The 24,550-nt window shown below is 45.7% G+C and overlaps 1 protein-coding gene across 1 annotated transcript in view; it reads right to left on the bottom strand.

The window, feature by feature from the left end:
- LOC126176432 (ankyrin-3-like) overlaps positions 1-21,808 on the bottom strand; it is a 201,088-nt gene extending 179,280 nt beyond the window's left edge. The window contains exons 1-2 of the mRNA XM_049923589.1: positions 21,635-21,808; positions 16,303-16,602 (exon numbers count right to left, since the gene is read on the bottom strand). Of these exons, the coding sequence (XP_049779546.1) occupies positions 16,303-16,602; positions 21,635-21,808 (474 nt within the window). The remainder of the gene's footprint in view (positions 1-16,302; positions 16,603-21,634) is intronic.
- Positions 21,809-24,550: the final 2,742 nt, after the last annotated feature.

The following is a 24,550-nucleotide window of genomic DNA, read 5'->3' as shown; positions in this document are numbered from 1 at the left end:
AGGTGGTGGTCGAGATTGCTATACACACCGGTACCTCTAATTTCCAGTAGCACGTCCTGTTGCATCTATGCATGCCGGTATTCGTCGTGGCATGCTATGCACCGGTTCATCAAGGCACTGTTGGTCCAGATTGATCGAGTCCTCAACGGCGATTCTGCGTAGATTCCTCAGAGTGGTTGGTGGGTCACGTCGTCCATAAACAGGACTTTTCGATCTGTCCCAGGCCTGTGCGATAGGGTTCAAGTCTGGAGAACATGCTGGCCACTCTAGCTGAGCGATGTCGTTATCGTGGAGGAAGTCATTCACAAGATGTGCAGGATGGGAGCGCGAATTCTCGTTCATGAAGAGGAATGCCTCCCCATTATGCTGCCGATATGGTTGCACTATCGGTCGGAGGATGGCATTCAAGTATCGCACAGCCGTTATGGCGCCTTCCATGACCACCAGCGTTGTACCTCGGCCCCGATGCACTCGCTGGAAAGTGTCAACGGCTTTCAGCCTGACCGGATTGCCTCCAGACACGTCTCCGACGATTGTCTGGTTGAAGGCATAGGGGACACTCATCGGTCAAGAGAACGTGATGCCAATCCTGAGCGGTCCACTTGGCACGTTGTTGGACCCGTCTGTACCGCGCTGCATGCTGTCGTGGATGGAGAGATGGTTCTCACCATCGATGTCGGGAGTGAAGTTACGCTCCGTGCGGGGTATTGCGCACAGTTTGATTCGTACCACGACGTCCTGTGGCTGCACGAAAAGCATTATTCAACAAGGTGGTGTTGCTGTCAGGGTTCTTCCGAGCCATAATCCGTAGGTGGCAACCATCCACTGCAGTAGTAGCCCTTGGGCGGCCTGAGAGAGACATGTCAAGGACAGTTCCTGTCTCCCTGTATCTCCTACATGTCCGAACAACATCGCTTTGGTTCACTCCGACACGCCTGGACATTTCCTTTGTTGAGAGCCCTTCCCGGCACAAAGTAACGATGTGGCCGCGATCGGACCGCGGTGTTGACCGTCTAGGCATGGTTGAACTTCAGACAATACGAACCGTGTACCACCTGGTGGAATGACTGGAACTGATCGGTTGTCGGAACCCCTCCGTCTAATGGGTGCTGCTCATGTATGGTTGTTAACATCGTTGGGCGGATTTAGTGACATCTCTGAACAGTCAAAGGGACTTTGTTTGTGATTCAATATCCATAGGCAATGTCTATCTTCGGAGTTCTGGGAACTGGGGTGATACAAAACATTTTTTGATGTGTATATATATGTCTGTATTCCTGAACTTCACTGAACTCTTTTGTACGTCCTTCTTTAGTTGATCAGCTGAACTCTTTCTTGTGTTACTCATGGTTATTCTTCAGTTACTTTCTTTGTTCGTGTGTTTTTCTATCCAATTCCTGTCATTGCCCATTTTAGACATATCAACTCCTTCTCAACTGTACTGTCTACTGAGATATTCCTTACTTCTGTATCGATAGCCTTAGAGAACGTAAAGCATATCTCTTCATTCCTATGTACTTCTTTGCGTTTTCATTCTTCTCAACTAATCACTTTCATTTTAGCCTTCTGTTCATTACTACTACATTGAGACCTGAGTCTATGTCTGCTGTTGGGTGCGTCTTACAATCCAATGTCTGATTGCGGGATCAGTGCCTGATCACGGAGTAATATAATTGAAATCTTCGCGTATATCCCGGCATTCTCAAAGTATGCATCCTCCAATTTTTCATGAACAGAGTATTCGCTATTACTAGCTGGAATTTATTACAGAACCCAACTAGTCTTTCTCCTCTCTCATTCCATCCCCCAAACCCATTTTCTCCTGTAACCATTTCTTCTATTCCTTCCCATGCAATTACATTAGAGTCCCCCATCACTATTAGATTTTCAGCTTCCTTTGCGTACTGCATTACTCTTTCAATATATTCATATACTTTCTCGATCTCTTCGTTTTCAGCTTGCGTATTGAACTTCCTGACTAATCTCTTGAACTTCAGCCTACTCTTCTTCATTGTGACATGAGTCTGCATCTGTTCCTGGGTACTCCTGATTTCAGAATCTCTGTCTGTTTATGGTGCAATCTAACTGAAATCTTCCCGTATCGCCTAGTCTTTTCCAAGTACACCGCCTCCTCTTGTGATTCTTGAACAGAGTATCCGCTACTACTTGCTGAAATTTATTACAGAATTCAATTAGTCTTTTCCCTCCCTCGTTCCTTGTCCCAAGCCCATATTCTCCTGCAACCTTTTCTTTTACTGCTTCCGCTACAACTGCATTCCAGTCTCCCATGACTATTAGATTTACACCTCCATTTATGTACTGTATTACCCTTTCAATATCGTCATGCTTTCTCTATCTCTTCATCTTCAGCTTGCGAATTCGGCGTGTATACCTGAACTATCGTTGTTGTTGTTGGCTTACTGCCGATTCTGGTAAAAACAACCTTATCACTCAACTGTTCACAGTAACACGCTCTCTGCCCTACCTTCCTATTCATACTGAATCTCACTCCCGTTATACCATTTTATGCTGCTGTTGATATTACGATATAGTCATCTGACCAGAAATCCACGTGTTCTTTCCATTTCACTTCACTGACGCGTACTGTATCTAGATTGGCCATTTGCATTTCCCTTTGCAGATTTTCTAGCTCCCCTACCAGATCTAGGTTTTGACGTTCCCCGCCACGACTCCTAGAACGTTATCCTCTCTTTGGTTATTTAGTCTCTTTCTGGTGGTCACCTCACCCTTGGCAGTCCCCTCCCGGAGGTCCGAATGGGGAACTAGTCCGTAATATTTTGCCAGCGGAGAGACCATAAACTTTCCCAGTTATAAACCACATGCCTATGGATACACTTTATGTGTCTTTAATGCAGCAATTTCTATTGCCTTCAGCATCCTCATGCCGCTGATCATTGCCGATCGTTCCTCCTTCTTCCTTATTCGATCTTAAGTCTTTCAAAGCTCTCTTAACGTTAAAAGTAGCACGTGGGTTATTTTTGACCAATGAGTGTTTGTCGTGGGGTCTGTTCCCTCATAATCGTAATAAATACCAAACGTTTTAATCGTTTAAGGGATTGTACAACTCACCAAAAGTTTATCACACTACTCCTTATGAAAGTATGAGAAATTTACCTGTTAAACCTAAAGTATCAAGTGGACCATTCCTGATCAACACGCAGTTTAACGCAGTTTGTCACCGGGTGCCTCTAAGCTATTCAGGGGGTGTTTGAGTACGACTGTTTTGGACAAAAATAACCTGAAATACGAAGAATTTGAACGTGTGTTTCTTTACCCCATAGACTTAAGACATTCAGACCGACGATGTGATATGGGGAAGCCACAGAATAACTTGTACATGGGGGAAGGCCCCTCCCTCCTTCCTACACCACTCATCCGGGGCTATGCTCGTAGCTCCAGTAAATGACAGCAGATGTCAGGCGGGTCGCCCTTATAGATGTTTCCTGTCAGTATATATTTGTCTGCAGCCAAGCCTAACGGACTGAGGCTGTCCAGACGTCAGTGACGTGGTGTAGAGGGGGGTTTCCCCTCCCTGTATGTTATTCTGTGGCTTCCCTGGTCACTTTGTCAGTCGGCATGTTGCCAGTCCGTAACGAAACGAAAGCCGCACTGATGTAGAGCATCATCAAGGCTTGTCGCTTTGGACATTCCGTCAGGTCTCGGCCTTGCAGTTTATTTTCGCGAGTTCACGCCATTGAAACAAGATTACGCGGCTTTACGTTGGCTGATATTTTCTACCATCTGGAGAACATTTCACAGACAAAGTCGAGTGACTAAACTGATAGTGAGACGAGGGCACAGATGGACGACAATGTCTTTCAAGTGCCAACTGCTGACTCAGGTAATTCTGAACCATCTGACGATGACCTACCTCTTGTACAAAGTTAGAATGGTACATTCTAGCTAATTTTTCAAACTGACGAGTGCACTATCAACTGTACAGCTTTCTTTATTTTTTCTTTAGGTGTCGGTTCCATGGATTCTACCTGAGGGCATGTACGTCCTTCCCGACAGCGAGCCACCGTATTCACAATGCGGGAAGCGGCCTTGAATGAAGACGACAACGGCGGGTCGGAGGATCTGTCAGGCAGCTATCACATGAAGTTGGTAGGTCATTGACAAATACATGTTCATTCAAAACTCAAACGCATTATCACGGATCTTGTGACATAAGCACGTAAGTCAAATTTTGTTGTGGCTTTTCTGTAGCCGTCGTTCACTATCTCTCTTAGGTTACGAAGAACTTCTCGGATATACAAATAAGATTCAATTTTCAGCTGAAAATGGGTGATAATCTGGGTGTTGCGGACGACTCTTAAGACGGCGACAGCGTGGCGGTCGGTGTAGTAGACGGAGCTGCCATCGGTGGAGATGGTCGCGGTGCATTTGGTGCCCGTCGTGGAGCAGCAGCATTTCGTGGACGAGGAAGAGGAAGCGCCGGGCGGAATTCAGTCTCTGGCAAGGAAGTTGAAAGTTCTGATGGCACCAATTGGACACGGACTGAGCCACGCACCACAGCAGGGAGGTACAGTTCCCAGAATGTGTTGCGGGAGACACCCGGGCCGACGGGACACGCCACACGAAACGCTGTAGACGACTCGCAACTCCCTGCGTTGCGGTTATTTGGCAGCATCCTATCATGAAGCTGATAAAAAAAGTGCACTGAAGGAAAGTCTAACAGCACACTTGGTAATAATGAGTGGTCTCTAATCCTAAAAGAACTAGAGGCTTTCATTCGATTACTCTCCGCTCGTTGAGCATATTGTGCTCGAGGTATTTCGTGCAAAAACATATAGAGCAATACGTGTGGACCTCCTTTCTTTCAAAGCACCATGTCAAGGAACAGATTTACTGAAATATACACTCGTCTTGGATTTGATTCTACATCATCAAAGATACAATGCAAGGAAACTGATAAATTTTGCCTTGCTTCAGAATTATGGAACCTATGTACTGATAGTTGCCCTACCTGTTACAAGCCATGCGAGAACATGACTGTCGACGAGCAGTGTATCCTTACTACTGCAGGTGCCCATTCATAAATGTACTGTTGTCAGCCTTTCCGACAGTAATTTCTTTTTCGGTTTTTCCTGTGACGAATCCACCTTCGGTTATATGCACTTTCTATTTGTTTGGTTTCTAGGAAACTTGTATTTCAGTATTACTCACTTACGGTGAACATTTTTGTACTTCCTTATTTCATCAATCAGCTGAAGTATTTCTTCTGTTGCCAGTTGTTTCTTCGCAGTTACCTTCTATGCGCCTATGTATTTCTTTCCACTTCCGTTAGCGCCCTTTTCAAAAAATGTCAATTCCTGTTTAATTGAACTGCCTCCTGAGCTATTCCCTGTCGCAGTTTATATAGCCTCAGAGAACTTCAAGTGTATCTCTTCATTCATTAGTATTCTGTATCCCACTTCTTTGCCCATTGATACTTCCTGACCAGTCTTTTAACTTCAGCCTGCTCTTCATCACTACAAAACTACGATCTGAGTCTATATCTGTCACTTGGTACGCGTTACATTCCAAGGTCATCTAACGGAATTTCCCTACCTCTCAGCCTTTACCAAGTAAAACTCCTCCTCTTGTGATTCTTGAACAGAGTATTCGTTATTACTGGCTGAAATGTATTGCAGAACTCAATTAGTCTCTCTCTTCTCTCAATCCTAGTGCCAAACCTGTATTCCCAGCAATATTTCTTCTACTCCATCCCCTGCATCCTCATTCCAGTCCACCAAGGCTATTAGAATTTCATCTTCCTTTTTTTGTAGTAAGTTCCCATTGTCCAAACTACTGAGGTCATCGGTCCCTACGCTAACATACTACGTAATCTAACTAACGCTAAGGACGACAAACACACCAATGTCCCAAAGGGGACTGGAACCTCCGACGAGGAGAGCCGCGCGAACTGTGGCAAGGGCCCTCAGACCACGCGGCTACTGCGCATCGCATCTACCTTCATGTACTCAATTACACTTTCAGTATTCTCATACACTTCCCCTGTCACTTTGTCTTCAGCGTGCAACGTCGGCACGTATACCTGACCTATCGTTATCGGTGTTAGTTTGCTGTGAATTCTGACGATAACAATCACTGAACCGTTCACAGTAAGTCACTCTCTTCCCTACCTACCTATTTATAAAGAATCCTACTTCTTTCATACCATTTTCTACTGCTGTTGATATTACCTAATACTCATGTATACAGAAATTCTTGTGTTCTTTCCATTTTACGTAACTGACCACCACTATATCTAGATTGAGCTTCAACATTTCCCTTCCCAGAGTTCCTAGCTTCCCTACCATGTCCAAACGTCTAACATTCCACGTGCTGCCACAAAGAAAGTTACCGTTTCTGTGGTTATTCATTCTTTTTTCCTTGGTCACCTACCCTTTGGCAGTCCCTTCTTGGAGATCCGAAGTGGGGAAGTAGTCCAGAATCTTATTGCCAGTGTGGAGATGATAATGACACTTTTTCAGATACAGGCCACATGTCGTGTGGATAAACGTGATCTATTTTTAATGCAGTGGTTTCCATTGCATTTTGCATACTCATGTCTTTGATCATTGCTGATTCTTCCTTCTTTAGGGGCTGCTACCAACTCCAAGGGCAACAGAGTGCCCTGAACCTCTGTCCGCTCCTTCGCCCTGTTTCACAAGGCTGTTGTCTGAACGAGGGTGGCTTATTATGCCGGAAGTCATTAGACGCCATTGTTTATGATTTTTATTAAAAATTTATGGCAGGGTTCAAACATGGGACCTATGACATTACTAATCAAAAACGCTACCTGTAGGCCATGGGCGCCACATTGGCTATATTAAAATGCACGTTTGCTCCCTTGTCAATATGTGGTCCATGTTGTTCAGCCTGTGGCATACATTAAGAGAAAATGTAATAGCTATGATCATGATAGAAGGCAAAAGACAGTGTCCAGACAGTAAGGACATGGGATTTCAAAACTTCCCTTAATACTAGTGTGATAGAAATTTACGAATGTGTTCCATATAAGAAAAAATTTATTTCTTTATTCATCCAGTCAGTGAAACCCATAGGAAATTCTTGCCAGATCACTGAGACGATTTTTAAAACATGTGAAATACAATAGACCTGAAACAAGAAAAATCGGACGTCTGCCACCGCAAGAAGCGCGATGTCTCTTGTACATCATGGTAAACATTTTTCGTACTACAGTATTACTGCTATATTCTCTGTGTTTTGTGTACACAAAATCTGGGATGTCCAGGTTGGTGTATCAGCAACATTCTGAAAAGGACAAATTGCTACACAAAATGAAGATCACACATTAAGTTACAAACACACGTGACAAAGAAATAGTTACACATTTCAGCTTTTTGTCCAAAGCCTTATTCAGAGCCAGCCGGAGTGGCCGTGTGGTTCTGGGCGCTACAGTCTGGAGCCGAGCGGCCGCTACTGTCGCAGGTTCGAATCCTGCCTCGGGCATGGGTGTGTGTGATGTCCTTAGGTTAGTTAGGTTTAATTAGTTCTAAGTTCTAGGCGACTGATGACCACAGAAGTTAAGTCGCATAGTCCTCAGAGCCTGTTTTTGAACCTTATTCAGAAAGGGAAACACACACACACACACACACACATTCATACAAGCAAGCACGCATCACATGCACATGGACACTATCTCCACCAGCTTTGGCGAGTATGCGACTGTATGTGTCACACAGAAGCAGCAATCTTGAGTGAGGAGGGAAAGAGGGATGGGTAATGGGGCAAAGATAATGGGAGGAGAGTCATCAATGCTTCAGGGAGCATACTGGTTCTAGATTGTGGCAGGAGAAGATTTCCAGGCAGAGTGTCAAGAGGCTATGTCGGAGGGAATGTGAAGAGGCGTGGGGAGTTCAAAAGGAGAGAAACAGAGAAGGGAGAAAGACTAATGAGTGTTTTGTCAGAGAGTAGTGTACAAGTACAGTGAGGGGATGTAAACTGAGAGGAAGGGAGGTTAACCATCGGATGGAATCTTTGGGATCAGTAGTATAGTGCTGTTACCCAGTCTTTGGACAGAAAATTATGTCTATATTAAGTGAGATAAGTAGTGTGGATGTTGGTGCAGAGCATTGCATTAAGGGTGGAGTCATTTGGGGTCCATTGGTCCAATTGAATTAGGGAAGGATGGGTAATGAAGTCGGCCATGCACTGTCAAGGGAACCATCCTGCCATTTGCCTGAAACGATTTAAAAAAATCATGGAATACCAAAATCAGAATGATCATACATGGATCCGAACAGTCATCCTCATGAATGTGAGCCCAGTGTGCTAACCACTGGGCCACAGTGCTCGACTGAATTAAGGAGAGGGTCGGTAGCCACCTCTGTAGTGACATGAGTGTCACAATAAAGGACTCCAATGGACTGCAACGCAAGCATAGTTGAGCATAGCATTATATAGCACCACGCTGCACAGCAGCTACTTTGCAACAAAAGGTCGATGTCAATAGACAAGGGTGGCACTTGTTATGGTGATATGCCTAGGTACCAGGTTTTACAGCAGCAATTGGGCATTGGAAGCATACGAATACAATGGGTTTTAAGGCAAGGATCACTTCCTGCCACTGGAAACTAGTACTGCAATCACAGCGTCAGAACTATGTTGGACAGTCTGTCACAACTGGGTTTTGCCAGCAAAAGTAATAGGTTCAAGACTGGTGTGCGCCTTCTGCCAGGACTATGTGCCTCGTGGGACTTGGTGGTGCCACAGCTCTGCCTCCACCCATGCTGAGTTCCTAGTGCAGAGAGAGAGAGAGAGAGAGAGAGAGCACATGTGTTAACAGAAATTTCGGAAGTATTTAGTTCAAACAGTTGCTGGCACCTGAGGCTTTCTTACAGGAAGTAACCACTGTGGCAAGGAAGGACAGAGGAGGGGATTGGAGGGAGGAAAGATGGAAAGGTTGCTTCTCCAATCATCCTGTGTCCATGGAACTACCTCAGTCAGTATCTGCACAGCAGGGTGAGCACATAGAGCAGTTGCTTCTACTGACCTGGTATAGAAATTGTGTGTTAGGGAGAAAATCAGGAAGTATTCTGGTATTAAAGGGGCCCTGGCAACTGATGCTTTGTTTGGGGCTTAAGTTGCAGGCAACTTCTTTTTGAAGTGTTTTACAAGACCTGCATCTTCCTAAAGAGCAGAGAATGATGAGCTTTTCCCAACTAACTGCAAATTGAACTTTATAAATAAACAATATGTTTTTGTACCCTCTGCAATGTAGCTAAATTTCCTGTCGTGGGATCCCTGCAGTCCCCCAGCTCAATGGTAATACTAGACTACTTTCTCTGGGAGGAGTAGGGAGGGAAATGGCGATAGGCAGAACATTCTCAGGTGGTGGCACTGTGCAGTAGCTCAGTTGATACCTGCATGTCAAGGCAAGCACACTTGCATAAATGTTCCTGGAAGACAACTCCCCTAATCTGCAGGAGTGTGATCACATAATTAGGATATGTATTTGCTGGACAGAGTAATACTTGCATTTCCACACCAACAGCTCAATACTCACTGAGCGATTTTTCCTCCAGTTTTTTTCTAGGTGAAAGGGGGACGTCGAGGAGACAGGTTAGGGCTGAGGGATTTCCCAGGAGGGAAGGAGGTAATTAATCGATTTGGTTAGTTAATTAGCCAAAGAAGTACTGATTATCCCCCGGGGCATCATAATTATCCTTTAAAGATCATGAATCAGTCATTTTAACAGTAGCTTAAGGGCAGGCGCAGGATTTCATAAATCAATCAAGTTTGCCCCTGAATGTATGCAACCAACACAAACAAAATGTGCCAGAATATACATTGCCCTACTACTTCCATACACTGCCGTCATGGCTGCCTGCACAGCTGAGGAGTAGTTCCCCAAGTGAGACAGCATCATATCATACACATAGTGCTGCTAGTGTCAACAGCCATGGCCTCCAAAGGCTGCCAACCTCAGCAACAGATCACAACATCACAGTGGCTACAGGTGTCCATTCAATTCTATGTCGATAAAATCTGAATACTCTGATTTTTATAAAGAAATCGTGTATGGCTCATTCGTGTAAGGAAAAGCATGACAGTGAATAAAAACAGTGTCTAGAAAGAAGGATGTGAAGTGGCAACATTTCAGATTGCAGTCTGCTCTGCTGTTCATTACTTCATAGTTGGCACACATTAATTTAGTTCTGTGTCTTTGAGCTCAGGTGACATGAAGGCCTTATGTGCTGGTATGTCACTGGCCAACAGTTAATAACAATAATTCGTACCCAAAACAACAAGTTTTTGAAAAACGTTGAATACACTGGCTTCTTTAAATTGCATACTTCTGTAGCACTCCAATTATAATACGAAAAGCATGGAAGACGATAAACCCATAACCTTCAAAATGACGCTTCTAGTCATTTCATTATAAAAAATCATACAAAACCGATTTGGAGAAGTCTTCAGTGTGACAGCGTATCGGTGCATTCGAACATGTAAGTTATAATCAAAACACGGCCTTCAACTTAACACCATGTAACCCAGTAATATCTTCTTTTGACATAGGAAGAGATGTTTTATGTGACTGATTACGTTCCTCTCCACAAAGCAAAGTTCTGATATGTCTTACTCTACATTTAATGCTGTGCAGTGCTTCGCACCCCCACAAAACTCGACCAGCTTGCATCCGCTTCCTCTTTCCTGGTCCTGTGAAAATTGCTTCAGATAGTTTGTGGAGTGTCGATGTAGATGGTATTACTCAACCACAATATTACTAGAGCTCGGACTGAGGGCGCTTCGGTCGGCTTATTGTCGATTTTTGTCGTGATATTTCTTGAGGACCTGCTGAAACACTTGTTAGGATATGCACAGCCGTCTTGAAACCTTTCGAAGTGCAATGCGGTTACCTTAGTTAAAATTGAACTTGTTTGCTGTAATGTCGAAAAGTGTTTCTAATAACGGCCACGAAAGTCCTGGTGAAATAATGTCGTGGTAGAGTAATAAACACTGAAGTGACAGAAATCATGGGATACATCCTAATGTCATGTCGGATCTCCTTTTCACCAGCGTACTGCAGATAGTCGACGTGGCATGGTGTCAACAAGTCATTTGAAATACCCTGCAGAAACTTCGAGCCATTATGCCTCTATAGCCGGCCACGAATGCGAAAGTGTCACCAGTGCAAAGTTTTGTGCATGGACTGGCCTCTCGAGTATGCTCCATAAATGGTCGATAAGATACATATGGGACAGTCTGAGTGGCCAGATCATTCGATCGAATTGCACAGAATGTTTTTCAAACTAACTCCGAACAATTATGGCCTGATGGCATGTAGCATTGTCATTCATAAAAATTCCCTAGTTATTTGTGGCCATGAAGTCGATGAATGCGTGCAAATGAACTCCGCGTAGTGAACATAACCATTTGCAGTCAGTGATCGGTTGTGTTGTACCAGATACCCAGGCCATTCAGTCTAAACAAAGCCCACACCATTAAGAATCCACCACGAGTTTGCACAGTGCCTTCTCGACTACTTGGGTCCATGGCTTCATGAGGTTTGTGCCACACTACATCACTACCATCTGCCCCTTTTCTGTGTCATCAGTCTTCTGACTAGTTTTATGTGGCCCGCCACGATATCCACTCCTGTGCCAACCTCTTCATTGCAACCTATGTCCTAAATTATTTGCTTGATATGTTCCAATCTCTGTTTTCCTCTACAATTTTTGCCTTCTACAGCTCCCTCTAATACCATGGAAGTCATTCCCTCATGTCTTAACAGATGTCCTATCATCCTGTCCCTTCGCCTTATCAGAGTTCCACATGTTCCTTTCCTCTCTGATTCTGCGCAGAACCTTATCAGTTCACCTAATTTTCAACATTTGTCTGTAGCACCACATCTCAAATGCTTCGATTCTCTTCTGTTCCGATTTTCCCACAGTCCATGTTTCACTACCATACAATGCTGTGCTACAGACGAAAATTTTCAGAAATTTCTTTCTCAAATTATGACCTATGTTTGGTACAGGTAGACTTCACTTGGCCAGGAAAGCCCTTTTTTCCAGTGCTAGTCGGCTTTTGATGTCCTCCTTGCTCCGTTTATCATTGGTTATTTAGCAGACTAGGTAGCAGAATTCTACATCTTCATCTACTTCGTGACGATCAGTGCTGATGTTAAGTCTTTCGCTGTTCTCATTTCTGATACTTATCATAACTTTCGTCTTTCTCCGATTTACTCTCAATTTATATTCTGTGCACATTAGATTGATCGTCCCATTCAGCATATCATGTAATTCTTCTTCACTTTCACTCAGGAACGCTTTGTCATCAGCGAATCGTATCAATGTTATCCTTTCACCTTGAATTTTTATTCTGGTCCTGAATTTTTCTTTTATTTCCATCATTGCTTCTTCGATGTTGATGAACAATTGACTTAGGTCCTTTTAATCCAAGCACTTCATTCTTCGTCATTCAAACTTTCTTAGTAATTCTACATGCAGTGTATTATCCGCCTTTCCCTATAGGTTTTCCATAATTATCTCAGAATTTCGAACCTCTTGCACGATTTTATTTTGTCGAACGCTTTTTCGAGGTCGACAAATCCTATGAACGTGTCTTGATTTTTCTTTAGTCTTGTTTCCATTATCAACCGCAACGTCAGAATTGCCACTCTTGTGCATTTACCATTCCTGAAGCGAAACTGATCGCCATCTGACATATCCTCAATTTTCTTTTACTTTCTTCTGCATTTTATTTTTGTCAGTAAGGTGGGTTCATGAGCTGTTAAGCGTGTGGATTAGTCTACATAGGTGAGACGGGACGTCCGATTAGCACAAGGCTCTCGGAACATGAAAGATATATCCGCCTGAAACAACACACTAAGTCAGCAGTGGCGGAACACCGAAACGAGTGCGGGAAACCAATATTTTTTCAAGAAGCCCGCGTCCTGGCGAAACAGCCTCTCACTTTCAAAAGAATGATTAGAGAGGCGATAGAAATAGCCAAAAGACCCGCCAACATGAATAGAGAGGACGGGTACAAGCTTCCGAGGTCTTGGCTGCCTGCAATAGCAGGGCTACGGAGCGGTGGCAGAGCCGTGGCGGCCCATGCAGACACGCGGAGAGCCGCAGTAGTGGTCGCGAGCACACAAAGCAATGGCACGCCGCAGCCGGTTTCTGGACAGCATGTAAACAGTGTGACGTCACAGCCATCACCTGTTCGCTATTCGTCCGTCTCCTCCAATGGGGTGGATTAATATAAAGACCAATAGAAAACAGCTATTTCAGCCAATGACAAATAATAAAGGAAACACCAATAAAGCATACCTTTCACCCCTCCTCCTCCTCCTTTTACAGCCAATCAAGTAACGACACGGTTTTCTCGAGCAGCTATTTAAGGAACCAAGTGTGTTTCATTTAGCAGTTTAACGTAAGGCCCTGATGAAGGCTAGCTGCAACGCTGGCCGAAACGTTGGCGCATTTTAAATTATGAGGATGCGGTCTGATACCCTGAAGAATTTTATTGAAGCTGTTAACCTGATTGTGCGATAACTTTCGCAAATGTCAGCTTTTGCAGTCTTCGGACTTGTGTGGACGATAACTTTCCGAAAGTTAGATGGTATGTCACTAGACTCATACATTATACACATCAACGTGAACAGTGGTTTTGCTGCTACTTCCCCCAAAGCTCCCTTAAATTCTGATTCTAATACTGGATCCTCTATCTCTTCTAAGTCGACTCCTGTTTCTTCTTCTATCACATGAGACAAATCTTCTCCGGTCGCGCGGAATTAGCCGAGCGGTCTAGTGGCGCTGCAGTCATGGACTGTGCGGCTGGTCCCGGCGGAGGTTCGTGTCCTCCCTCGGGCATGGGTGTGTGTGTTTGTCCTTAAGATACTTTAGGTTAAGTAGTGTGTAAGCTTAGGGACTGATGACCTTAGCAGTAAGTCCCATAAGATTTTACACACATTTTTTAACAAATCTTCTCCCTCATAGAGGCCTTCAATAAGTTCTTTCCACCTATCCGCTCCCTCCTCTACATTTAACAGTGGAATTCCCGTTGCACTCTTAATACTACCACCCTCGCTCTTAATGCCACCTTCGGACAACCATTTATTTTTCGATTTCATTACATTTTTCATGCACACATTTCGTCTTAGCTTCCCTGCACTTCCTATTTATTTCATTTCTCATCGACTTCTATTTCTGTATTCCTGATTTTCACTGAACCATTTTACACTTCCTTCTTTCATCGATCGACCTAAGTATTTCTGCGGTTACCCATGATTTCTTAGCAGCTTCCTACTTTGTACCTATGTTTTTCTTCCCAAATTCCGTGACTGCCATTTTTGGAGATGTCCACTCGTCGTCAGCTGCACTGACTTATGAGCTATTCCTTATTGCTGTTTCCACTGCCTTAGAGAACTTCGTTTCCCGTGAAACCTTAATATTTCCCATATCCCACTTCTTTGCTTATTGGCACTTCCTGACACTTCCTGACTCTTGAACTGCAGCCGACTCTTCTTCATTGTGATCTGAGTCTACACCTGCTCCTGGGTACGCCTTACAATCCAGTATCTGATTTCGGAATCTCTGTATGAGCATTGTGTAGTCTAACTGAAATCTTCCCGCATCACCCGACCGTTTCCAAGTATACCGCATCCTCTTGTGATTCTTGAAAAGAGTATTCGCTATTACTTACAGAACTCAATTAGTATTTCCCCTTTCTCATTTCTTGTCCCAAGCCGATATTCCCCTGTAACCTTCTTTTCTACTCCAGCTACGTTCCGGTCTCCCATGACTATTAGAATGAAAGCTTTAGCGAGATTCGAGGAATACTCCATTTCGAAAATCGTTAGAGAACTCAGTATTCTTATCTCGCTTTATGTGCTGTATTACCCTTTCAGTATCCCCATATACTCTCTCTATCTTATCATCTTAAGCCTGTGACGTCGGCATTTAACCTGAATTATCGTTGTCGTTGTTGGTTTGCCCTCGATTCTGATAAGAACAAACATATCACTCAACTGTTCATTGTAACAGACGCTTTACCCTTCCTTTATATTCATAGCGAATCCTACTCCCGTTATACCATTTTCTGCTGCAGTTGATATTACCCTATGCTCATGTGACCAGAAATCCTTGTGTTCTTTCCATTCCACTTCACTGACACCTACTATATCTTGACTGAGCCTTACCATGTCCTTTTCAGATTTTCTAGCTTCCCAACCACATTCAAGCTTCCGATATTCCACACCCAGATTTCTAGAACGTTTCCATTTCGTTGATTATTCAATCTTTTTGTCATTTCACCTTCCCTTGGCTGCACCCTCCCAGAGATCCGAATGGGCGACTATTCCAGAATATATTGCGAATGGAGTTTCCTTTGCCTCCTGAATCCACATGCCGTTGGTCATTGCTGATTGTTCCGCCCTTAGGGGCAGTGTCCCATCCCAAGGACAAGAGAGTGCCTTGAACCTCTGCCCGCTCCTCAGTCGTGTTTGACAAGGCCGTTGACTGAATGAGGTTGACTTCTTATGCCGGAGCTCTTCGGCTACCAATGCTGATTACTGATCAATATTTGGTGGTTTTCTAACCCGGTACCAAGAACGTTTTGTTTAGTAGTCAAAGATGCCACCCCTAGACCCCAGGTGCATCAGCTCTCACTACGTGTAACTGCTACTCATCCGACCAGGCCACGGTTTTCCAGTCATCCTGGGGCCAGCACAATAATCACAAGCCCAGGAGAGGCGCTGAAGGTTATCTCATGCTGGTTAAAAAAGAAAGAGAAATTTCACCGCACTGTCCTAATGGATACGTACGTCGTACATCCTATGTTGATTTCTGTAGTTATTTCATGCAATGTGGCTTGTCTGTTAGCACTGTGAACTCTTAGGAAACGCTGCTGCTCTCGACGTTGGCCTTGGTATTCTCGGCCCACAAATAACATGGTGGATCGTAGAATAATGAGTTCTCTAACGATTTTCGAAGTGGAGTATTCCTCGAATCTCGCTACAGCTTTCATTCTGCGTTCAAAGTCTCTTAATTCCGATCTTGGAATCCTGACCACGTCGGAAAACTTTTTCCTCACCTCAGCACAAATTACGGCTCTGCCAATTCCTAGCCCGCGATTTTCCGCCGATTGTATGTACGCGTATTGGTATCCTATGACTTCTGTCACCTCACTGTATTTGTAGATGAAGGTAGTTTCTTGTTTTTGTATGATCTTTTTTGTCTATTAAGTGTGCTAAATTTTTCTACAGCCTTCCATGCGCTAAATGAACAGACCTGTTCGGGAACAGGCATTGCCCGTACTCACGTCCAGACGCCGGGCTAACGCCGCGAGGGAGAGCGCCGAGTCGCCAGAGGGCGCCTCGTAGCCCGCGTCGGCGCCCGCTGCCAGCAGCTCCAGCACCGTGTTCCGGCGGCGGCCGGCATCCGCGCAGGCGGCGGCGTAGAGCAGCGGCGTCCAGCCGCAGGCGTCGTGGCCGTGCACCGCCAGACCCCGGCTGAGCAGCTGCACCACCTCGGGGTGCCCCACAGCCGCCGCCACGTGCAGCGCCGACAGACCTCCCGGCGCTCTCGCTTCTCCTTGTTCCGCCAGTGCCGATTCCACCCACTGCAGAAAACATAGAGCTAGTGTAAGGAACATGGTTCTAATGCACGTGGTCACTGAATAAATGCATGGACGGAAAAAATCCCAACACTCAGAAATAATTAATGTACAGTAACTGAGTTTCAGGAATATGTTTGTCTAGGTGACATATTTATATGATTAACATTCTCCCGCGCCCGGGTTCCCGGGTTCGATTCCCGGCGGGTTCAGGGATTTTTTCTGCCTCGTGATGACTGGGTGTTGTGTGCTGTCCTTAGGTTAGTTAGGTTTAAGTAGTTCTATGTTCTAGGGTACTGATGACCATAACTGTTAAGTCCCATAGTGCTCAGAGCCATTTGAACCATTTGAACATTGCAAGTTCGCAGATTAATTTAAGCCCCCAAAAAAAATATGAGATGCTAGTGCATTAATAACTGGCGTACCCGCCAGAGGGTTGAATGCAAGCACCGAGACGTGCATGCACAGTGTTGTACAGGTTCCAGATGTCTATTTGCGCGCTGGAGTTGACTGCCTGTTGCACATGGTCGGCCAATGCAGGGTCGCTAAGTTGAGGTTGGGGATGACGGTCGAGTTGTCCTCCGATGATGTCCCATATGTGATCGATTACAGACTGATATGAAGACTGGGCAGGCCAAGGCAACATGTGGACACTCTATAGAGCATGTTGGGTTACAACAGCAGTATGTCGGCGAGCTTTATGCTGTTGGAAACACCCACAGGAGTGCCGTCCATGAATGGCAGCGTAACAGGTCGAATCACCGTGTTCCTGCTGTCATACGAAGTGGCACCCCAGACCTAACTCCAGGTGTACGTCCAGTGTATCTAGCATGCAGACAGATTAGTTGCAGGCTGTCAACCGGCCTCCTCCTACACACACAAAGCCATCACTGGCACCGGGGCACAGGTTGCTTTCAAGAAAACACAACAGACCTCCATCCTGCCCTCCAGTGAGCTCTCACTTGACGCCACTCAAGACGCAGATGGCGGTGGTTTGGGGTCAGTGAATTGCACACCACATGGCATGTGGCTCGGACCTGTCCTTGAAGTAGGCGATTTATAACTGTTCTTTACCCCACTATGGTGCCAACTGCTCCTCAAGTTGCTGCTGCAGATCCAGAGAGATGCACCAGAGCCATTTGCAAATCACGATGCTCTTCACTGTCCGTAGTGCCAAGTGGCCGTTCGGGGTTCGATTTTATTGCAACTGTACGTTCTCGTGACCACCGGTGATAACAGTCGTGTACAGTGGTTACTTCCCTGCCAAATCTTTCTGCAGTGTTCCAGAAGGAACATTCAGCGTCTTGTAGCCCTGTTACATGACCTCATAAAAATTCGGTGTCGTATTGATAATGGCGTCTTTGTCGCCTTAAAGGCACTGTTGACTAACATCAACTCATCAAGTCCAGCCTCAAAAAGTAAATAACGCTGAAGAACATTACAGCGTGTGTTTAAAGCAAACCTGCTCTGCATTCTCATAGCGACGTTATTAGCGCAACTCCTGTACTACAGGCGTGAAATTTGAATAAAAATTCTCTGTCTGATGCAGAAGCACGTCCACCAACTTTCGTTTATGTTGCACAGCTCCTTCATGGTACTGCGATTTCTTTTTTTCGTCAGTGTACCTGTGTACCTCGGCCTTTTGTGGTTGGAGTCTTCAGTCACGACGACAAATATACAAAAATTTCAGAAAACACCAGTTACGAACGTAACATGTCGATATAGCATTGGAATATGTATTAGGGACGCTCAGCGAAGGAACAGGGCTCATTTAAAACTTATTAGAGGAAATTCTGCGGCCTCCGCCATATATAGTCTGTTAAGCACAAGCAAAGCAGTTACATTTTCCATGTTTCTTTCACAGTTTAAGTCTCAAATTCCATGTGGGTTTTACTATTTAAGAGCCATAATCCTGCGTTTTATTAACTGTAAATTGCACGCTCCACCATTCTGTAGCACAACCGTCCTTGTTTTCAATAAAGGCGTCAGTCTCCACTGGTGACATGCTCGGAAGGTGTCATGTTGTATATATTCGTTTCTGAGTGTGAATTTATATTAGGTTGGTACACTAGTTCGTAGCGTGTTTGTTTTGCATGTTAGTATTCTTGTTGTTATGGATATATTTATCGATTGACATTATTTATTTACAGTTCACTGCTCCTACTTAATTTTACATATTCTCAATTTGTTATTTGGAGATAGTGATCGGAACTGTGGATGCCAGAAAATCGAGTGCCAAGTGGAAAAATCGGAACATTTCTGATGCACTCTTCTGTTTGAGTTAAATAGTGGGGTAACAGCAGCGAAGGCAGCCAGAAACAGTTGCCCCGTATGTGGGGATAACGCCAATGCACAGAGCAACGCAAATAGACGGTTTTCTCGTTTTAAGGAGGATCTTTTTGGCATTAGTGGCTCTCCACGTTCAGGAACAAAAAAAATGGTTCAAATGGCTCTGAGCACTATGGGACTCAACATCTGAGGACATCAGTCCCCTAGAACTTAGAACTACTTAAACCTAACTAACCTAAGGACATCACACACATCCATGTCCGAAGCAGGATTCGAACCTGCGACCGTAGCAGTCACGCGGTTCCGGACTGAAGTGCCTAGAACCGCATGGCCACCGCGACCGGCGTTCAGGAACACTTTCGCATTATGATAAAGATCGTTGAAAAACATTAGTCCACAATGTTTCACATCACTGTACTCGCTAACTGCCCAATGCGATGGACTGTGATCTTCCAACCATCATCCGAAATTTACATGCAATGGAGAAGGTTCAAAAATAAGACTTATGTGTACCACATGCTCCACGCCAAAATCACAAAAATCAGACGGTGGCCACATGTGTATCTCTGCTTGCTCGTCGTCAATTGGTTTGTGAACAACACCGACCATTCCTACCCCTTATCTTTCCAGGTGTCGAGAACTTGTTTATTTACGCTGACTTAAGGAAAATAAAAGCTATGGTTGAGCCCAAACAAAGAAGCAACTCCCAGTACAAAGATCTGTGCGCAACCACAAATGATAATGCTATGCATCTGGTAGAACAAAGATTGTGTGGTGTACTATGAAATGCTTCCCATAGGTGTAACTATCACTGCTGACATTTACTGTCAAAGACTTATCCTTATAGATCTGATTTCGCATCCTCGGAATTTCACCTTTCCTCCTATCTATCGAGAAACTTCCAAGGAATTATACACTCGTATGAAGCCATCTAGAAAGAAATTAGAATTATATATTAATACCTACAGATGCTGACGGAGGTTGATATATACCAACGGAACAGGTGAAAATATGTGCCCCGATTGGGACTCGAGCCCGGGATCTCCTACATACATAGCAAACGCTCTATCCATCTGACCCACAGAGGGCAAAGATGATACTGCGACTGCAGGGACTATCTCGCGCACGCCTCCCTTGAACCCACCTTCTCACCTTATATGCCAACACACTACATTCATAATGTCCCTACCCAACACACTCATTACTTGTGGAAGACATTGTTACCAAATCCCGTAAGAGTTCGGGTAATATGTTTGCATTCTCACAGAAGAAGAAGGTTATGGCTGGTACTGCCAGAACTATATGTGTTCTGCCCCCAGGGACTCGGCATTCAGGTGCCGGGTACGGGCATGGCGACCCCGGGGTTCCTGAGCTGGGGACTGGTAAGCGCCGCCAGTCCTCTATCACCGTAAGCTCTGGGCATACTTCAGCGACCACAGTGCGGCGCGGCGGTGCAATGTTGTGTGTCTCAGGGAATGGGGATCTTGGCTTTACCACCCGGATCGCGAGGATGGAATAAACCTCTATAAACAACCCCTCAGTCTCAAGGTGTGCTGCGCGCTGATGAGATGCATGGCTGTTGAGGTGGAACAGTCGTTAGCAAGCAACCTCTGGGGAACCTGCCGCACCTGAATTGTATAAGGCTTACGTAGGCACGCGGGGCTCTGTCTAGGTGGACTTCAAGTTCCCTAGCTGCTCGTGGGGCCGAGATGGATCCTTCGACATCCTCCTTTTTTCCTCCCAGATGAAAGGGTGGGCCGCTGGAAGGTTCTAAAACCCAGTCTCTTAAGAGGGCTCGTGCAGTCAGTCCCACTTACTCCAGCACTTTTTTGACAAGTCCAGTCTCAGGTAACAGAATGCATTCTGGTAATCCAAATGTGTTTCTCATTGTGAAACGGAAGTAGTGTAGTTTCGAGAAGGTTTCGCCCTTTTATATACAAAAGGGTTTGGAGGGAATCTGTGGCTCCTTAAAATCGCTGAAGCGCTTACGTAATGGGACCTTGCTAGTGGAAACTTCCACTTCCCAGCAAGCAACTAACCACCAATCTGCTAAATGCCTTGGAGAGTATGCCATAGACACTGAACTGCACAGCATCTTGAACTACAGCAAGGGTGTTGTGATATGCCGGGTTCTAGTTGACACTCCCAAGGAAGAACTGAAACGTGAGTGGGCTCCGGAAGGTATCATTGATGTCCAACATATTATGAAGAGGGTTGAAGGCAATCTTGTAAGATCTGACTCCTTTATTCTGACCTTCAGTAGCACGAAACTTCCTGAACATGTTAAAGCTGGCTTCCTTCGCCTTAGTGTGAAGCCTTATTTCCCGATCCCAATGCGCTGTTTTAAATGCCAGCGTTTTGGGCATACCACTTTAGGATGTAAAAGCGAAGCGACTTGTGGCAACTGTGGTAAGGCTGCTCATGAAGGAGTTGGTTGCTCGTCTCCAGCCAAATGTATCAATTGCTCTGGGAACCACCGTGTTTTGAGTAGGAACTGCCGAATATTTTTAGAGGAACACAAAGTCCAGGAAATAAAAACAACCAAGCGTATCCCCTATGGTGAGGCCAAAAAGACCTACAAGTCGCTGCAACCTCCCACTTTTGCTACATCTTTTGCATCCATGGTTCAGAAGCCTACCGAAAAAGCCTATGCCTCAACACAGACAGAAGTGGTGAGTTTTGGCACTAACACCTGCAGCTGTCAGTGCACTTGCAATGTAGCCAGCGTTTCAGAGCCTGTAGCCCCTACTCGAACGGCAGACAAAGGTACAGTGGCGAACTTGGGCCAGCCCCTGGCGCTTCCAACAGCTGAGGCTGTTCCGAAGCCCAGTATGGCCATTACCACTGCCACGTCAGCTCCCCCAAAGCTCCCCAAAAACCGCAGAAAGCTTCCGTACAGCAGCAACAGCGGGTCAAGTCCCATGGTAAACCGTCTGACCATGCAGATGTTGTTTTATGCGAGGCTTCATCTGACTCTTCCCCAGAGTTGGTATAATACGATGTATGTGTAGGGCCATCATCTCGCCCCACGCCTGCCCCTCCACCTGCTGCAGTCTCCCCGCCCCGTCGGAGAGACAGGATGAAGGTGCTACCCCCATCATTGATGGCTCCCATCCTTCAGTGGAACTTGCAAGGGTTCAGGACTCATGTGGAGGAACTTCGTCTACTCTCTCAGGGTAGACCACTGTGTCTGTGTCTCCAAGAGACTTATTTCCATCCATCATACTCCACTGAGCTACGAGGCTATACGCTCCTCAAAAAGGACGACCTGCGTGGAGAGAGAGTTAGAGGAGGCATAGGTATTTTCGTCAGGACGGACTACCACTCCTCGCCTCTCTCGCTTACTACGACTTTACAGGCCGTCGCTGTGTCTGTGCACGTGCGTCATCCATTGACTGTATGTTTGATTTACTTGCCACCACATGATGCACTTGATGAAGCGGCCCTCACCACCCTTCTTACACAGCTCCCCCAGCCATTCATTATTTGTGGTGATTTTAATGCCCACAATGTGCTTTGGGGCTCTGCAATTACCTGTCCCAGAGGTAGAGCAATTGAGAGGCTTCTCCTGTAATCCTGTGCCTACTTGCTCAATGGAGGACAAAGCACTCATTTCTGCACAGAGACTGGGTCGTTTTCTGCCATTGATCTCTCGATTTGCTCTCCAGCTCTTGCCGCCAGTGCTCACTGGGAAGTGGTTGCTGACTTGCACGGCAGTGATAATTTCCCAATCTGGATTCACCTGCCAGATAGCATGGGCCCCGAAAGGAGACCACCACGATGGGTGCTCAGTGAAGCCAACAGGACCCTTTATAGCCAGTTGGCCCAGTTCGAACTGTATGCGAATGTTGAGGGGTGTAAGGATCATATTACTAAAACGGTCCACCACGCCGCTGCACCATCCATTCCACAGTCCACAGGCCACCGTAAGAGGCCACTTGTCCCTTGGTGGAGTGCCGAATGCCGCTCTGCAATCAGGACCAGGCGTGCGGCTCTGCGTCGGTTCAAGTGTCGGCCGATTGCTGAGAATCTTGCAGCCTATCGCGTGGCGAGAGCTAGATGTCGCCGCATTATTCGAAAGAGCAAGAAGAGGTCGTGGCAAAAGTTCCTGAACACCATTAATCGTTCCACCAAAGTTCCATTGTGTGGGAGACCATCAGGAGAATTTCTGGCAGAGGAGGGAGGTGCCCCATGGCTGCTGTAATGGATAACAGCACTCTCCACACGGATCCGCGAGACATTGCCCAGACTATGGCAGCGTATATTGCCACAGTTACTGCAACAACCAGTCAGGATCCAGGTTTCTAGTGCCATAGAGTGGTTGCTGAGAGGTGTAGTCTGGACTTCCAGTCCACCTCTCATGAAGTTTACAACTGCCAATTTTCTATGTGGGAGCGGGATTCTGCATTGTATGCAGCTCGTGACACATCCGCTGGTCACGACAGGATCCATTACAGTATGCTACAGCACCTCACAATGCGCAACAAAGAAATCCTTCTCGCACTTTTTAATGCCATTTGGTCATCAGGTCACTTTCCTGACTCGTGGGGTGAGTGCAGTTTTAATTTCTGTTTTAAAACCTGGGCAACACCGCACGAGCCCCAGGAGCTACCATAGTGTCGCCTCACTAGTTGCATGGGTAAGACCTTGGAGCGGATGGTCAACCGCCGCCTAGTCTGGATGTTAGAATCCCGGCAACTCCTTAGTCGCTTTCAATGTGGGTTCAGGAGGTTCGCTCCACCTTCGATAACCTTGCCCTCCTGGAGGCGGCTATACAACAAGCCTTCCTACGCCGTCATCACTTTCTAGGTGTATGTTTCGACATCAAGAAGGCCTACGATACCACTTGGAGGCGTCTCATCCTGGAGCAGCTTCACGAATGGGGTTTTCGTGGTTGTCTTCCTCTTTTTATTCCGTCTTTCCTCTCGCCACGATATTTTAGATACCGAATTGGTTACGTCCTGTTTGATCGCTTTGAGCTGGAGAACGGTGTCCCTCAGGGTAGCGTTTTAAGTGTGACTCTCTTTGCCATCGCTATTAATAGCATTACGTTTATAGTGAAAAGTCCTGTCCAGTGTTCCTTGTTTGTGGATGATTTCTCTTTGTTTTGCTCGTCTTCAAGCCTTGCAACGGCAACGCGTCAGTTGCAACTTACTCTTAGACGTTTGGACGACTGGGCGCAAAACAGTGGTTTTAAGTTTTCCACCGAGAAGTCTGTATGTGTTCTTTTTTACTGTTCTCGTTCGATTTTAACCTTTCCTGAGTTGAGGATGAGGGACACTATTCTTACTTTTAAAGACACGGTGAGATTTCTGGGGCTCATTTTTGACTCGAAGCTTACGTGGTTACCTCATCTTAAAGACCTGAAACGACGGTCACTTAAGGCTTTAAGTATTTTAAAATGTCTTAGCCACAGTACATGGGGATCTGACAGGACTTGCCTGCTCCAGTTTTACAGGGCGTTTGTGCGATCTCGGCTCGATTATGGGTGCACGGTTTACGAGTATGCGAGGCCTTCTTACTTAAAGATGATGGACGTGCACCATGAAGGGCTTCGGTTGGCCACTGGGACATTCCGAACTAGCCCCATACCAAGCCTCTGTGCGGAGGCTGGTGAACCGCCACTTCATATGCGGCGACGGCTACTTACAGTGCGCCAGGTCTA

Source organism: Schistocerca cancellata, chromosome 3, assembly GCF_023864275.1.
Source record: "Schistocerca cancellata isolate TAMUIC-IGC-003103 chromosome 3, iqSchCanc2.1, whole genome shotgun sequence".
NCBI classification, from domain to species: domain Eukaryota; kingdom Metazoa; phylum Arthropoda; class Insecta; order Orthoptera; family Acrididae; genus Schistocerca; species Schistocerca cancellata.
Note: the sequence above shows the minus strand (reverse complement) of the source record. Positions and strands in the feature narration are given on the sequence as shown.